At 36.1% G+C, this 15,391-nt stretch overlaps 3 protein-coding genes across 5 annotated transcripts; 1 reads left to right on the top strand and 2 right to left on the bottom strand.

Annotated features, from left to right (window-relative positions):
• The first annotated feature begins 1,489 nt into the window (after positions 1-1,489).
• On the top strand, positions 1,490-8,341 carry LOC110408863 (uncharacterized). 3 transcript variants are annotated; one of them, XM_021417980.2, is made up of 5 exons: positions 1,490-1,650; positions 3,300-3,471; positions 3,849-4,578; positions 7,528-7,697; positions 7,775-8,341. In XM_021417980.2, exons 2-5 carry the CDS (start codon positions 3,376-3,378, stop codon positions 7,970-7,972), a joined length of 1,194 nt encoding a protein of 397 aa, XP_021273655.1. In that variant the 5' UTR covers positions 1,490-1,650; positions 3,300-3,375; the 3' UTR covers positions 7,973-8,341. The 3 variants fall into 3 exon arrangements, with proteins under 3 accessions (XP_021273655.1, XP_021273656.1, XP_021273657.1); XM_021417981.2 differs by having other exon boundaries at positions 1,492-1,712; XM_021417982.1 differs by lacking the exon at positions 1,490-1,650 and adding an exon at positions 1,714-1,845.
• Positions 8,342-8,483: 142 nt separating this feature from the next.
• On the bottom strand, positions 8,484-10,976 carry LOC110408862 (protein trichome birefringence-like 42). The gene is made up of 4 exons (XM_021417979.2): positions 10,196-10,976; positions 9,941-10,103; positions 9,442-9,617; positions 8,484-9,356 (listed from the first exon to the last, which is right to left on the bottom strand). Exons 1-4 carry the CDS (start codon positions 10,915-10,917, stop codon positions 8,885-8,887), a joined length of 1,533 nt encoding a protein of 510 aa, XP_021273654.1. The 5' UTR covers positions 10,918-10,976; the 3' UTR covers positions 8,484-8,884.
• Positions 10,977-11,662: 686 nt separating this feature from the next.
• On the bottom strand, positions 11,663-14,219 carry LOC110409621 (protein trichome birefringence-like 42). The gene is made up of 4 exons (XM_021419035.1): positions 13,499-14,219; positions 13,198-13,360; positions 12,711-12,886; positions 11,663-12,596 (listed from the first exon to the last, which is right to left on the bottom strand). Exons 1-4 carry the CDS (start codon positions 14,170-14,172, stop codon positions 12,098-12,100), a joined length of 1,512 nt encoding a protein of 503 aa, XP_021274710.1. The 5' UTR covers positions 14,173-14,219; the 3' UTR covers positions 11,663-12,097.
• Between the last annotated feature and the right edge of the window lie 1,172 nt (positions 14,220-15,391).

Raw genomic sequence — 15,391 nt, 5'->3', positions numbered from 1 at the left:
TGAATAATAATCATTACTTCTTCGGGATTCAAAGAATATTTTTTTTTGATCAATATCACTGCCATTAAGCCATTAGCCATGGACACAAAACAAGCATTGTGTTGTTGCTGTTGGCATTTATTTATTGATATTAAAAACTCTGAAATATACTCTACATTTAATTTCACCTTATGATCCAATATCTTTTCTTCTCTCTCAAAATTATATTCATGCGGTGACTAGTAGAATCCCAAAACGAATCTTTCAATAATTGCATCAAGAAAAAGAAAAAGAAAAAAAAAAGTAGTGGGAAAGAAATTATGAGGAAAAGGCTATTGGTACTGGTAGGTAAATGAATTTACATGCCCAGAGAAACGCGGTTTGATGCTTTCAAGTTTTCAGTGCATTACATACATATACTTCAATCGCATTGGTACTGGATTTAATCACTAGCTGTTTCTTTATCCTTTGTCCAATCAACCATAATAATTGAAGAGATGTGGCCAACATTGGCATCCAAAATTTCTTGCTTTGAAACCCAAAATTAAGGTTTCTCCTACTTTTATTCGTGAATTTTTATTTCATAAATAAAAGGATTTCTTTTATGGAAAAAAAATCAAAATTAACATCGGTTTACTTGTTTGTTCGTTTGAAAATGTTTGTAAAATTTTCACATTTTCATTATGTTTGAGATCCAAGAGTTCAAATCAAGTCAAGTAACTTAGATAAAATGATTAGACATCAAAGTGTAATTTGATTTAAATTGTTAAATTTGATTATATATATATAAATTTAAACATATATTATATTAGATTAAGATTAAAATTTAATTTAAATATTATTCATTTAAATTAAATATTTTAACATTATCTTTTTTTTTATAAATTATATATATTAATCATATCATTTGTAAATACAGATGATTTTCTTACTTTCTTAATATTTGTCTTTTATTCTTTCAAGTTATATTAATCCTCATAACTATGAAAATATCATGAGGTAGTGATTTGGTATATTGATATGATCACATAATATATATTATCTTTTATGTTAGTGTTAAATTAACATTATATAAATATTAAATAATAAATAATATTTTAATTAATTATTATATTAAGAATTTCTAATAATTATACAACTGAACCTAATTTTTTTCTATGCTTGATTATTTTATAATTTTTAGTTTTGGATGGAAAAGAAAAAGAATTAAGAGACTTTGGGATTAATGGATTGGGCTTTATGGAAGCATGTTAAACTTGTGGCCCAAAGCAGAGCCAATAAAGACCAAGCATTACTTACTGTACTTTGGTCCAAATATATCAATTAATCAAAAAAACATAAAAATAGGAAACAGAAAAAGGAAAAAAAAAACTGCCTTACTTTCCCCCTCTCCTCAATCAACAAGCATGTAAGAGATGGGCCCCACTTCTGGGCTAATAGTAAACCTTAGTTCTAATGCTTTCTGAGAACACGTGTCTACCAATAACGCCTATAAAGTGATCAAACTGCTACAACTCTGCCTGCCATACAGGTTTTTTTTCTTTTCACTCAAAGCCTATAACAAACATATTGAAGTGTCGTGGGGGTGAAGTTTGAAATCGATGAACACATAATCCAAGAAATTCCTCAACCAAGTTTTAGATTCTGGTTTTGCTTCATCTTTCACAACACGTAAGTTCTCCAGCTTCAATCAGTTTTCGAGGAGGGAAAATGAGGAAAAGGAAAAAGAAAAGGAAATTGCTTCTTTTTCTCAACTTTGCTTCAGATAAAGCTCTTCGTGTCTCTTATACTATTCGTATATGTTAATTATCCAAATAATTGACAAAAGGGTTTCTGTTTTTTGTTTTGGATTGCTTGTTTTTCTTGGTAATTATCTTTTCTTATGGCATTTTGCTGTGGTTTTAATGTCTTTTTAGCTTTTTAGAAAGTGTAATTTGTATTTATGGTCATCTGCAAACTTAGCTTATGATCATTTCGAATTCATGTTTTTTTTTTTTGTTTCATTTTTGGTATGGGGTGGAAATATGTAATATTAGCTGAAGCAGTTAATTAAAGGGGTTTGTGTTTCTTTTAATGTTAATTTGTTGGCTTCAGATAATTGAATCTAAACGCAGATTTTTCGTTTTGGGTTTTTTTGTTTTTGTTTTGACTCTTTTCTATAGAGGATGGAGCTCTAACTTCATTTTCTTCTTGAAGTTAAGGGCTGTTTTCCTTTCTTATTCCTAATTCTTACTAAAGAGGAGACTACACTCAAGCATCCCTGATGATCTTTTCATCATCAAATTCTTCCACAGAGTAGTTAATTAAAGGGGTTTGTGTTTCTTTTAATGTTAATTTGTTGGCTTCAGATAATTGATTCTAAACGCAGATTTTTTGTTTTGGGTTTTTTTGTTTTTGTTTTGACTCTTTTCTATAGAGGATGGAGCTCTAACTTCATTTTCTTCTTGAAGTTAAGGGCTGTTTTCCTTTCTTATTCCTAATTCTTACTAAAGAGGAAAATACACTCAAGCATCCCTGATGATCTTTTCATCATCAAATTCTTCCACAGAGTAGTTTTTTTGACAGCGAGGCCTCTGGTAACAGTTGTCATAAGAAAATCAATTTGTGATTCTTGACGATTTGTTTATGTTAGCTAACTGTTGAAAGTATGGTTTTGTCTTTTAATTTATAATAATTGGATTGTTTATGCAATGCAAGTGTCATGCCGTTCGCTGCGTCTATATAATTAATGTCTTCTTAGAAACCTGTTTCCTGGTATTTTGATGCTTTATGTTCATCAAGATTCTTCTACTTTTTCCTCTGCATGCTGTTTTTGTGTCATATGGTTAAGACTTTATACATCTAATGGAAGCTTGGTAGAATGAAGATCAGAATTTAAGAACAAATGGGTTTTGATGAAGATTCCATGTTTTTTGCTGTTTTGCTTGCTTTTTAAATGATTTTATATGTTAAACAAACTTTTTAGCTCTTGCTGTTTCTTCCATTTCTTCCCCAGTTTACTCTCTGTGTTTATCATATTTAGGAGTTTCAACAATGAAGTGTTATAAGGCTTTGTTCATTCAAATTGGTCATCTGGCCAGCATTGCTTTCTTCCTAGTTCAAGGGACCCCTTTTTCAAATAACTCTTTTTCTTTTCTTTTCTTTTTTTTTTTGGGTCAAAATTGGCACCATGTGAATATGATTACCAAATCTAGTTATGCTTGATTTATGTTCTTTGGCATATTTTCTTGGGCTTGGATATATGTGTCTCAATTGAACTGCCTAGCACCCTTGTTGTGTTTCTTTTAAGACTAACTGAACTTAAATCTAATTTCGTGCAGATAAGTACTTAGTTAAGGTAATTGCAAACAGAAGATAGCGGAGGAAATCCAACAGCTGGTTCAGTGAGGTTGATTGATGATCAGTATGGATTTAAAAGGTATAACCTGGGTGGGGAATGTATATGAGAAATTTGAAGCCATGTGCCTAGAGGTGGAAGAAGTTATGTACCAGGTATGCCCTTTTTATAATCTTTTTTTGAACCATCTCCAACCTTTTTCAGGTCCAAAGGAGGTTCTGTGGACACAGTTCATGAGAACCCAGCTGTCAGAAGGCAGTCCTCCTTCTCCCTTGATTTTGTTGTTTCCGTGCATATAACAGTCTACAGCATGGTTTTCTTGCAAAATTATGTATGACTATGTTTTCAGCTTCTTATTTGAGGTGACTTGTATCTATAAGAGAGCCTTAATTGTTGTGTCATGTGGATGTGTTTGATTTCATATTCACAGTGACTTTATCTCTGAACTGGTTGCACTTTGATTATCGTCATTCAGCATATCCTCATATAAGTTGGTAGCGACATTCCATTAACTTATTATCTTTATGAACAGGACACAGTTAAATATGTTGAGAATCAGGTGCAGACTGTAGGTGCTAGTGTCAAAAAGTTCTACTCCGGTATGATGCAAGATGTGATGCAGGATTTGCTTGTTCCATCTTCTTTCGAGCCCATGAAAGCAGTGGCAGCCTCTGACTTGCCAGAAGAGATATATGCTGAGACATTAAAAGAGCCTAATGTAGGTTTAGAGGAGGATGCCATACAGGGTGATAGAGAGCAGTTGACTGAAGATTCAGAAGTAATTGCTGATGTTAATGAAAATGCTGCCCATGTGCCTTCGTCCTGCCAGCTTCACATGGTTGATAACATATTTGAATCATGCTCTGGGAGTTTTGTGGAAAGAGCATCCTCTGACATGCTTTCTGGGGAGCATAATAACAGGAGTACACTTAATAAGACAACTGTTGAGCAATTACTCCCAGCTGAGGCATCTTCTGAAGCTGGTTGTGTGGAGAATGAGTTCGGCAGGATGTCATCATTTTGTGGGAATGCTAATGCAAATCATGAAGTGTCTTATCACCAGATACCTGCAACATTAACCCCGGTTTGGGTTGAAGAAGATGATTGTGACTCCATAGAAGAAGGTTCTAATGAAATCAGAAGTGCAAGTAACTCTGTACCTGAAATTTTACCTGATGGTTTACACTTGGTTGGGATAGTTGAGAAAAACGAACTGGAGATGAGATGTTCATCCTCTATTATTGAATCAGAAGAATCAAATGGTGAGATTTCCTTGGCCCTATTGTGTTAAAATTTTCCTCATTCTTGTTACAGTTGCAATTGTTGTCATCAATCTGCAGCTGCAGGCAGTTCTTCACATGCTGGATGGTCTCTTTCATAGGATGCTCTGCAAATAGTAACATTCAACATAATGAAATTTCCAATAAAATTGTTTCTGCATCCTGTCCAGTTTTATATTTATATATATAAATATATATATTCGTATGATGCTATGCGAATAGTAAGATTCAACACAATGAATTTTCCTATAAAATTGTTTATGCAACTATGATTAGGAAAGTCTATTTATTGGCATTGGCAATTATGATTTTATTATAGAAGTTCTGCTAAATGGTTTTAGCAATGCTGTTGCTAGTATTGGAACATGACTATAAGTGAATAATTGGAAAGTAATTTGGTTTGATTTGAAGCTGTATGGAGTTCCTTTTTCACATCAGTTTTTTGCGTTACCCCATCAGGTTACTATCTTTTAGAGATTCTAGGATATAGTTTCCCTTAGTGAGACTTGCTTTATATGTCCTTGTTTTATTTCTGCTTAATTTACTTGCAGTGGTCTCTTAAATCTAGTACAAAACCTAGTTGTGGCCTTTGTGTTGGAGTTTATAAGATTGCTTCAAAACTCTTTTTTTTAATGATTGAGAGGATTTTTATATTACCTACGGTGCATGTTATGTTTAAAAACCTTTAGCTAAAATAACTTAGCAACAACTTTCCCAAATAGGTTGGCGTGACTTTAAGTTTGGTTCTAGTTTTCAGAAGTCATCCCCCCCTCTTTTCCCTTTCCCACCTCCCCATTTGTGGGGGAAAAAAAGAGAACATTGAATAAAATTTTTTTGTGTTTAATTTTCTTTTTCATTTTTCTCTGAATGACTTTTGCTATTTGTCTGGTAGTTCATCATTTGGTTGCAATTGAAACTTTCTGCATGCTGGTTGCCATCAACCTGATGTAGAACAAGTAGGGAAAGAGATAGAAAACAGAAATTTAGAGGGAAACTCAGAAATAGACAGAAGCAAATAGGGAGGAACAAATGAAATTGGGGGAGAAATGGAAGAGGAAGAAAACCTGGAGTATCAATAGAGGGAGAAAATCTTGATAACCAATATCTCAAAATCTCAATATTCACTTGTCAAAACCTCATCAAAACTAAAAAAAATAAACATAGGTATTTATAATGAAACCCGAAACCCTAATAAAATGCTAAATGCCGAATATAACCCTAAAAGTAATACTTGTGATAAAGGAAAATACTAATCAATACAACATAACCTAAATATTCTAAAATATTCTATATATATACGAAGTTACAATTAAATCCATGAAATATAAAATAGAGTCCTAGATTATGAAATCTATCAGCTAGAATATCTTTATCCTCCAATCTATCTCCCCTAGTTTGAAAAAACTCAACCTTGAGTTTTGAAAATTTGAAGCAGAAGAAATTTCCAGCCTGATTCATGAATAGTAGTGTCAAATATGAACTTCACTGGTGGCACAAACATCTTCAACAAAGCAACTTAAATGGAAGAATTTTCCTTGAAAACAATAAACTTGAACTCTGTAATTGGTAGAATAAAAAGTCAATGGTAGAACCCTTACTAGGTAGCAGCACACAGTTATTATTTTCTTGAACCACTTCAAACTTCAGTCTCTAAATTTTCAAAGGCAACCTCTAGGTTCTCAACCTCTGCAGTTTTGAGACTAGGTACCTCTAAATTCTCCAAGTCGCTGATAATGTTGCATGTGTTGCTTCTCAACTCTAGATCTCTACCATGGTACGTTCCTCTTCCACAAGGATGTCAACAACAGGTTCTAAAATTGGTTTTTTACTTTCCTGAAGCATTTATCCTTTACTGTAATTTCCACTTTAGCAGTTACAATATGAGTTTCAATTGAATCCTTCTTCATAAGCACATTAGAGGAACATGTTTTAAAAGGTGAATTTGAAAAAGAATCTGAAAGATGCATGAACCTTTTCCAAATTTAGCTGTCAGTTTCTGAAATTCGTCTTTAGTTCCATCAATCCATCATAAACAAATTGTAATCACCAATTTTCAAGTGTTTTCTCACTTTGGAGTATATAATCTTTGAAACCATAGTACACTTAAAATACTGAAGGATGAAAATTTTCAAAGCCAAATCACTCTCTCAAAGCAATCAACTCTTGTAAGTGTTAAGTAGCTTCATAAATATCATCTTCCAGATCCTCAATTTGCTCCAAAGTAATCATGTTCACCTCGAAATAAAGATTGTCATAAACTGACCAATTAAATTCTGACCTTTTGAGGATATATCTTGCAAAATGGACCTCAAAATTGGAATTAGGACTTCAAAATTAGCAAAGACGGAAATTCTGGCTGAAATGGCGATCAACGCTCACGTGGCAGGTGACATCAGCAGGCGATGGAGCAGACTCTGCTGCATAGGTGAGTGTGACGTGTGACCCAAAGATGCCGTCACCTGACTCGAACTTTCTGACTGGATGAAATAAAACTCGCAATCCAGTCTTAGGTGGTCATGTGACTCATGTCTCTTATTGCTGGAAAACCAAAGATCTAACTCCATAGTTTAGGTTTTTTCCATTCCAGCAAATGGTGTGGCTAATGGTCCTTTTGATATTTAATGACACAAAACAATTCTACAAATGGAGGTACTGAGTTAAGTAAAAGTTTGAGGAATCTTTTGATCATCAAAAATTTCTCTCAGAACTTCAGTTATTGTTTTAATTGCTGCTTATTGGTGTCATTGATCTTACTAGAAGCCATTTATGCAAAGCAATCTCTTTGTACTCCCCCCACAATCACCACCATTGTCACCCCTGCACCTCCACCCTTTTATTGGTTTTTGGTGTTTCCTTATTTTCAATACAAGTTTCTTACCCTTTTTGTATCTGCCAAGCTGCATGTTGTAATTGGTGTCATGAAATTTGCAGGAAAATTAAACTGGACCATGGATGCCTCAGGGAGCTGTACTGTTGGTAGAAAGGAAAATGAAACTGTTCAACAATTAGATAAAATACGAGTTGATGAAAGTTGTTTCATGGTAGATGGAGCTGAACTTCATTTTCATCCTCAGAGGGAAGGCAAACACAAAACTTACCAGGTGCTTTGACATCCCTGTATTTCTCCTGCCCCCCTTCTCTCTCGTGACATTCAGATGACAATTTCCTCTTCTTCCAGAGAAAGATTCGTGATGCAATTTCTTCAAGGATGAGGTCAGCAAGGAAAAAGGAATACGAACAACTTCCTCTATGGTATGGAGATGATGTAAAATCTGATCAAGACTCTGAGGGGAGTTCAACATCGGCTGTAACAAGAGAGGATACAAGGAGAACACTTAATCATGATGTCTTGGATTCTGAGTGGGAGCTTCTCTAGGTGGAGGATGTCAGCTTTATGTGCATAATCAAATTAACCTCGAGGTTACTTCCATCCATCCCTGCTGAAGTGCTGATGAATTAAGTGAGATGCTGGACTTGATGCTAATGGTGCCCAACTCACACTATTGAAGTAGCATTTATGATACTGTGGCTGTAGGGCAAAAAATGAAAAGGAAAAGGAAAAGGAAACACCTTTTCCGGTTACGATCTAAATAATTAGTATACAAAAGTTATTAGCGGACCTAGTTCCCCTGTTTGCGGAAACAGAGGCAGAGGTTCAATAGGGTACAAGATGTTAAAATTTCAGCAATCTGTAAGCCATCTAAAAGTTTATTCATCAATATGTAAATATTTTTATTGTGTATGAGTCCTCAATGGTCGTTACTATGCTGTCCTTTTGAACTGCTCAAGTTACACTTCTCACATGGTAGTAGCAATGCAAAAACATGTCTGGATTGGCCTGATTCTCTTTCTTTCGTGCTGTTTCTGATACAAATGCAAGAATGTTGTGTTTGGTATGCAAAAATGAATAAGGGTGATCTATTACTGGCCTTCAGTTTTGAGAAGTTGGTAACCATAAGAATTTTTCATAGTTAATGCATTGTTCTCTTAAATTTGGTGTCAAGAATAATATTAAATGAAAAATATTACAAGTCTTCATTTAGCATCTGAACAAAAATATACCCTCATTGAAGTTGCTAAGTTAGCTATGCGGTTAACTTGGGTTGCAAGCTGCTGTCCTATGGCCATAAGCCCCTGCAGCGAGTCAAGTTCGAGCCTAGCTGGTTTTGGTTAATTTTATAGAGCATCTGCTGTTTATCTGAATTCTTATTACCCCCATGAACAAACAAAAAACATCTGCAACAAGAAGCTTATATATTTTGCTAAAATAAAAAGAAAAATAAATAAATTATGCAAAGCTAGAGCTAGAGCTATCAGAGACCATGGTTGCATAGAGAAGGTGGTTCCAGGTATCAGGCACACCAGGCAAACACCAGTGACTGCAATCGGGACCGGGCCTCAATTGCTCTTTCTTCCAATAAATTGAAGAATGAGCATCTTTTCGATACTCTGTTAGTTTTGTGATGTTCAAGAACTTCACCGGTGTCTTCATGCCTCGGATTGTTCTCTCAACAATGCCTTTGATCAGTGATTCACTATGTTTCAGTTTGAAAGGCTGATCATCCTTGATCGGTTGGGTTGCTCTGTAGCACTTGTTTCTCCCGTAATGACCCGGAGACAGGCCCCTGAAGAAGACTGTTGTTTTGCTTGTGTCCACATTTTTCTGGATCCAACCAGCCCAAGTTTGCATAGCAAGCTTGAATGCTCTTTCGAGCTTCATATCTGTATAGAGCTTCTTTTTGTATAGAAACCAGTCCCACCTGCAATGCAATATTCTCACCCATTACCTCTGCAAAGGTAATCATTTCACAATTACATATCCACATCCCGTTTAAGAATTATTACCTTTGGCGACTCATCCACCAGTGACCAGTGTTGAATACCATAACATCTGCACCTTTCCATTTCCAGGCAGTAGAGGAAAGAGAGTCGAGGTTTAATATCTTTTTCCCACTAGTCTTATTCACTATTACTTCCACCAAAAATTGCGCCCAGCGAGACTCAATTATCAAGTTATAGGACTGTATAACATCAAATATTACTTTCTCGTTAAGGAAAATAATGAAGGCAATGAGTAATATTTTTGAATTGGAAGCATGCCTGTTGAATTTCTCATCACGTAGAATGAACAAATAAAAGTAGTTGGGAGAAAGAATATCGAGCAGATGTGGAAATCGAACTGGAGAAACCATATGCAAGTTAAAATTGTCTACTTATTTCCATCTTTTTGAATTTCTTCAACCATTTGCTTAACAAGACTAAAACAGTACTTGAGACTTGAGAGAGATATTCATAGAGAAGAAGATCAAAACTAACAAGAACGATGGGAATAATGTTCTCTTACCTCTGCTCTGAAGACCCGATTTCGAGCATTAACGTGGGATCTATCAGGTATAGCAGAATAAAGAAGACACGCAAGAGATTCCCATTGGCCAAAGTTGATGGAGTCCCCAACTAGTACAACTCTCTTACCTCTAAGTCTCTCTAGCATGTCCCTGGCGTCAAACCTTACAGCAAAATGGAAGGACCTGCTTACAATGCTACACTAGGGAAAGAGGAATGTGAAATGAAAGCATTTATGAGCCAAAGCACTGCTTACCTAGGGATCTTACACTCATTAGCTTCCCACCTCCATCTTTCGTATTCCTTGTCTGGCCGTCCATTCCTTTGGCAGCTTGCTCTATCACTTAAAAATGGACACATCGCTGAATCATACAGAGGACTTTCCCCAGGATCATAAACCCATTTTCCTTCAAAGATATTGCATCTTCGCATTTTCTTCTCCGTTGAATTTGGTTTTTCATCATCGAAATTCTTTGATGGTTTTGGATATTTCGAGCCTGATAAATGATACTGAGAAGAAGATGTCACCGGTTCGATTTTACCAGCTGTAAAGTTTGATGGCCTGGAATTTTCGAAGTCTAAAGAGGGAACCCGAGAAGGCATTGCCGGTTTTACATTATCAGAGATGTGTGATGGTTCTGAATGTGGGTAGCCTGAAAAAGGAACCTGAGAAGAAGATGTTGCTGGTTTCTCACTATAAGTAAACTTTGATGGCATACAAGCTTGCAACGTTAACTTGGGATTCTGATCAGAAGATTTTTCTGGTTCCTTATTATCAATGTGATCCGAAGTTATTGGAGACTGCATGTTGTCCCGCATGGTATACTGAGTAGAAGCTGTTATTGGCACTGTCAGGTTCTGAAGCACAGATATGTTGTAGCCATTGCGGCTGTGGCTGAGGAAAAGGAGAAGGACGAGTATGAATCCTGCAAAGGTGAGCAGCCACCACCTTTCACTGATGGCTGAATAGGAGCCCATGACTGAAGAACTACTTGTCCTGCTCGAAGGCAGACTTGTGTTTCCTTAACTGTTTCTAATGAGCGTGGGCTAAACATTAAGAACTTTCTCAAGTCGGGTAAATTAAGATTTTACATAACCTTTTTGGAAAAATTATTAAAATATGAGTCTTGTTATCCAGCTATAGAGCTGGGTAAATTTAGGGTCGGGTGTGGAGTTTGCTTTTCAAGAGATAGCCAAGTCGTGGTGCTAATGAGGGCAGAGGTAGAGGTTGTGGTTGTGGGATCAGTGGTCCTGAGACAGTGATGAGAAGGGTTGGATGCATGTTGGTTTTTTATAATTAACAAACGTTGGAATTATTTCACAAATAATCTTAATGCACAGATGTGGATGGCATGCATATCAGTCAGCATCAAACAAGAATATGGATGAAAAAGTCTCACCCCATCTTTATTTTCCGATCGAATTTGCTTTCAACAATTTCTCTATAGGCTCGTACAGATTGAAAATGTGGACCTTGATATAATTTTTTTTATTGAAATTTATATCTCAACTATTTATTAATGAAATTACTTTTTCTGAAGAAAATTGGAAAGAGAAAAGCGTGTTTTGAGTTCTTCCGTGAGTTTCTTATTTGTTTTTTCTTTTGTCGGATGTGTGGGTTTGCTCTTTTCCTTGTTCCCAACATGACTAAACTGATAAGAGGATATCTGAAAGCACAACCACACAGCGGAGTTGTAAGGTTAATACATAAAAGTTGGTAAACAAATAATTAAACAACGTAGAATTAAAGAACAAAATAACCAATTCATTACAATACATATATTTGAAATTTCATGAAATGAATGCTTTGGATACCGTGGTTTGGGTTCAATGAAGCAATTGAACTTTCCTGATTAAACAACAGACGATGACTGCAACTTGGACCGATGCAAATAACTAGCCCTGAAATGAAGTAGTAATTATTGAAGCGAACTTCAGACTCAGTCCCTCCCTGGAGTAGTAAGTCAAATATGAAGCCTCCTTTTCTTTGTTGGAATCAATGTCAAGTTGTCAAGTGACAGTTCGCATTAATCCAATTTTAGCATGAATTGCTCAAAGGGTTAATTATCTTCTGGTTTCCACAGTGATCATTATCACTTCTGACCAAATTTGTTAAAAGAAAAGACAGAAATTAAAAAAAAAAGAACCGAATTGAATTTCAGGAAGTAGAAATGTCCCTGGAGCCATCTAAGACCATGGATGCATAAAGTAGGTGGTTCCACGTATCAGGAACACCAGGCAAACACCAGTGGCTACAATCAGCCACCATCGCTGGGGGTTTTTGTTTGATCGCCACCAGTAATTTCCCTTGCTTTGTTGCGTAAATGGAAGAATGGGCATCGTTCCGGTACTCGCTTAGTTTTGTGATGTTCAAGTACTTCACCGGCGTCCTCATGCCTTGCAGTGTTTTCTCGACAATTTCTTTCAGTGATTTGCCGAATGTTAATTGGTAGGACTCATCCATGATGGGCCTGGTTGCTTTGTAGCACCAGTCCTTCCCAAAGTGCGGCGGAGACATGCTCCTGAAGTAGACTTTTGTTTTGTTAATGTCTACGTTTCTGTCTATCCAACGACCCCAAGTCTTCATTGCAACCTTAAACGCTGTTTCAATCTTCATATCATCGAACACTTTCCGCTTGAACTGAAACCAGTCCCACCTGCTACCAATAAATTTTCACCCCATTAATAGACTACAAAAGTTACTAAGTTATAATAATAATTGTACATACACACACACACATTGCATTGAGCAAATTATTAAGTTACATTACCTTTTGCGGTTCACCCACCAGTGACCAGTGTTGAACACCATAATATCTGCATCTTTCCATTTCCAAGCAGTGGGGACAAGTGAGTCGAGTTTTAAAGTCTTTTTGCCATCTGTCTTGTTCAGTATTACTTCCACAAGAAATTCAGCCCAGTAAGACTGAATAACCAAGTTATAAGACTGCAACCCCATCAAATTTGTCCCCGCTTGTTAGGTATTAGGGTCACGCGAATTAAGAAAACAATTCAAGACAAAAAGACCGAATTAACATTGAATTGAAATTAAGAGGAAACAAGCAATTAACTGATTAGAGGGAGTACGCAGTGAATCAATAAATTATGATGAAATTTGTCCTACTTATATAATAACTTATGGACGTCTTTGTTGTTTATATACTTGGTATATAGTTTAGGAAAGTAAAACAGATGAAGAGACTGATCATGTCCTTATTAAGTAGAGAACAGAGCAATATGATGACCATGTTGCCTCACCTCCGCCCTGAAGACCCGACTCCGAGCGTCGACATAAGATCGATCAGGTATAGCAGAATACAAAAGGCAAGCAAGAGATTCAAATTGGCTAAAGTTGATCGAATCCCCAACTATTACAACTCTCTTCCCTCTCAGTCTCTCCAACATGTCCTTGGCGTTAAACCTTTCAGGGAAAAAGAAAGAGATACTAGTATTAGAAAGGTTTAAACCAGAAGGAAGGAGTTAAAGCTCATGTAATAAACATTGTAAGGAAGATGAAAATGAAACCATATATTAGCGGAGTAGAAATATTGCTGCTTACCGAGGAATCTTACAGTCATTAGCTTCCCACCTCCATTTTTCATATTCCTTGTCTGGCCGTCCATTCCTCCGGCAGCTCACTGTATCACTAAAAAATGGACACATTGCTGCGTCGTATAGTGGACTTTCCCTAGGATCATAAACCCATTTTCCTTCGAAGATATTGCATTTTCCTTCTTTCTCCGTTGTAATTGGTTCTTCATCATCATTGTATTTGGATGGTTCGTGATGTTGCGCGTCTAACAAAGGAGTCTGAGAAGAAGATGTTGCCTCTTGCGAACCTGGAATGGGAACCTGAAGAGAAGGGGTTGCCTGTTTCACAGTTTCAGACAAGTCGGGCAGTTTTGGATTTTGCAAGCCTGACAAAGGAATCTGAGAAGAGGATGTTTCAGGGAAATCTTTGTTTTCGTTTAGTGGTATGCAAGATTGCAACTTGGACATGGGAAACTGATTCGAAGGTTTTTCTGGTTCCTCATTCTCAATGATGTTTGGGGGCAAAGGAGACTGCATGGTAGGCATGGCGAGCCCATTGGAAGCTGTAATTGGCATTGTCAGATTTTGAAGCACCGATATATTGTTGCCACCGGGGCTGTGATTGAGGAAAACGAGAAGGACAACTATAAAGCTTGCGAAGGTGACAAGCCACCATCTTTCAATGACGGTGGATTTGCCCATGGCCGAAGAACTTTGGTGTCTATTGTCTGAAGACAGGGTTATGGCTTCTGAAGGTGTCTGAAATGCGTCTAGGACAACCAATAAATGCTTCCTATACTTAAGCTAGTTTATTTGTCTAGTAATTATTTGATTATCCAACTGCGAAGACGGGTTTATACTTTGAAGAGATTGCTATATTGTGGTGCAATAGAGACGTAGCGATGAAGGGTATGGTTGTAGTGGTAACAATAGTCTTGGATTTTATAATGAAAATACTACAAATTAATGCTCTGACAAATAAGTCAGCATCAGGCCTAAAAAGAGGTTGGTGCGATACGCGCTTTATTTTTATAAAAATCAAATGATACTACCAGCTCTCGTATTTTAGGAATTGTTCATTGGAGTCCCTGCAGGTTCAATCCCTCTTTCTCCCTATTTTTCTCCAAAACAATCCCTATACTTATAATCAGATAAATACTATCAACAGATAAATATTCAATTTGAAATTTTCATTTATCTGATTATCATGTATGTTATTATAATTAAATTTAAGTACAGATAAAATTTTCATTTAATTATTACTAAATTCAAATGTAGTGGTTCTGAATTATCATCTTATCATATATTAAACCTATGAGGTAATCCATTGTTAATTTGAATATACAATCTAATCTTCTGTCTACTTTATCCTACCGTAGACATCTCTATTGTGTTTTGACATGTCAATGGTAAATTCCACTTAATCCAAAACTACACCCACCTCCTCTCCCCGTCATGTACAGATGTTATAATTACTTGGAATGACAGCATCATATTCAACTCGAATCGAGATATAAACTAAACCTAAAATAATTCTATCAGATTAGATTTCTTTGTATGCATTCATTGCCTACTAAATTTTCTCTCTGAATATTGAAGTAGGTGAAATGTGCCGAAATCAGCTTAATTATTTATCTTTCGTATGTGTAGATCCGATTTATTTTCTTTATCGGTAGAGGTTGCTCCTATACTTAGATGTCATTTGATCATTAGTGGTTGGTTTTTTCCTAACAAAGAACAAATTCTGGACCCTACCTTTCCTCCGGGAAAAGTTGACAATATGACAAACATATCTTTCTCCTAATATGATTCATTTAAGTGAAAAATACTGTACCATATACATAAATCGGAATATGCTGCGGTACGAGGGGGAAGAAAAGAAAGAGAAAGCAGAGATGAATATCACAGGATTATCTGTCAG

This window comes from Theobroma umbraticum, unplaced genomic scaffold (genome assembly GCF_002168275.2).
Source record: "Theobroma umbraticum cultivar Fairchild unplaced genomic scaffold, ASM216827v3 scaffold_44.0, whole genome shotgun sequence".
In the NCBI taxonomy this organism is placed as follows: domain Eukaryota; kingdom Viridiplantae; phylum Streptophyta; class Magnoliopsida; order Malvales; family Malvaceae; genus Theobroma; species Theobroma umbraticum.
This window is presented reverse-complemented; position numbering and strand designations above follow the sequence as displayed.

Bases quoted from the DNA above. Each gene is read 5' to 3' on its own strand.
- LOC110409621 (XM_021419035.1), bottom strand. From the start codon at position 14,172: ATGGGCAAATCCACCGTCATTGAAAGATGGTGGCTTGTCACCTTCGCA. The intron at 12,887-13,197 runs GTGAGGCAACAT...ATGGGGTTGCAG, and splicing joins GTCGGGTCTTCAGGGCGGAG to TCTTATAACTTGGTTATTCA. The intron at 12,597-12,710 runs GTAATGTAACTT...TATTGGTAGCAG, and splicing joins TGGTGGGTGAACCGCAAAAG to GTGGGACTGGTTTCAGTTCA.
- LOC110408862 (XM_021417979.2), bottom strand. From the start codon at position 10,917: ATGGGCTCCTATTCAGCCATCAGTGAAAGGTGGTGGCTGCTCACCTTT. The intron at 10,104-10,195 runs GTAAGCAGTGCT...TTTTGCTGTAAG, and splicing joins AATGAGTGTAAGATCCCTAG to GTTTGACGCCAGGGACATGC. The intron at 9,618-9,940 runs GTAAGAGAACAT...GATGTTATACAG, and splicing joins ATCGGGTCTTCAGAGCAGAG to TCCTATAACTTGATAATTGA.
- LOC110408863 (XM_021417980.2), top strand. From the start codon at position 3,376: ATGATCAGTATGGATTTAAAAGGTATAACCTGGGTGGGGAATGTATAT. The intron at 3,472-3,848 runs GTATGCCCTTTT...CTTTATGAACAG, and splicing joins TGGAAGAAGTTATGTACCAG to GACACAGTTAAATATGTTGA. The intron at 4,579-7,527 runs GTGAGATTTCCT...TGAAATTTGCAG, and splicing joins TGAATCAGAAGAATCAAATG to GAAAATTAAACTGGACCATG.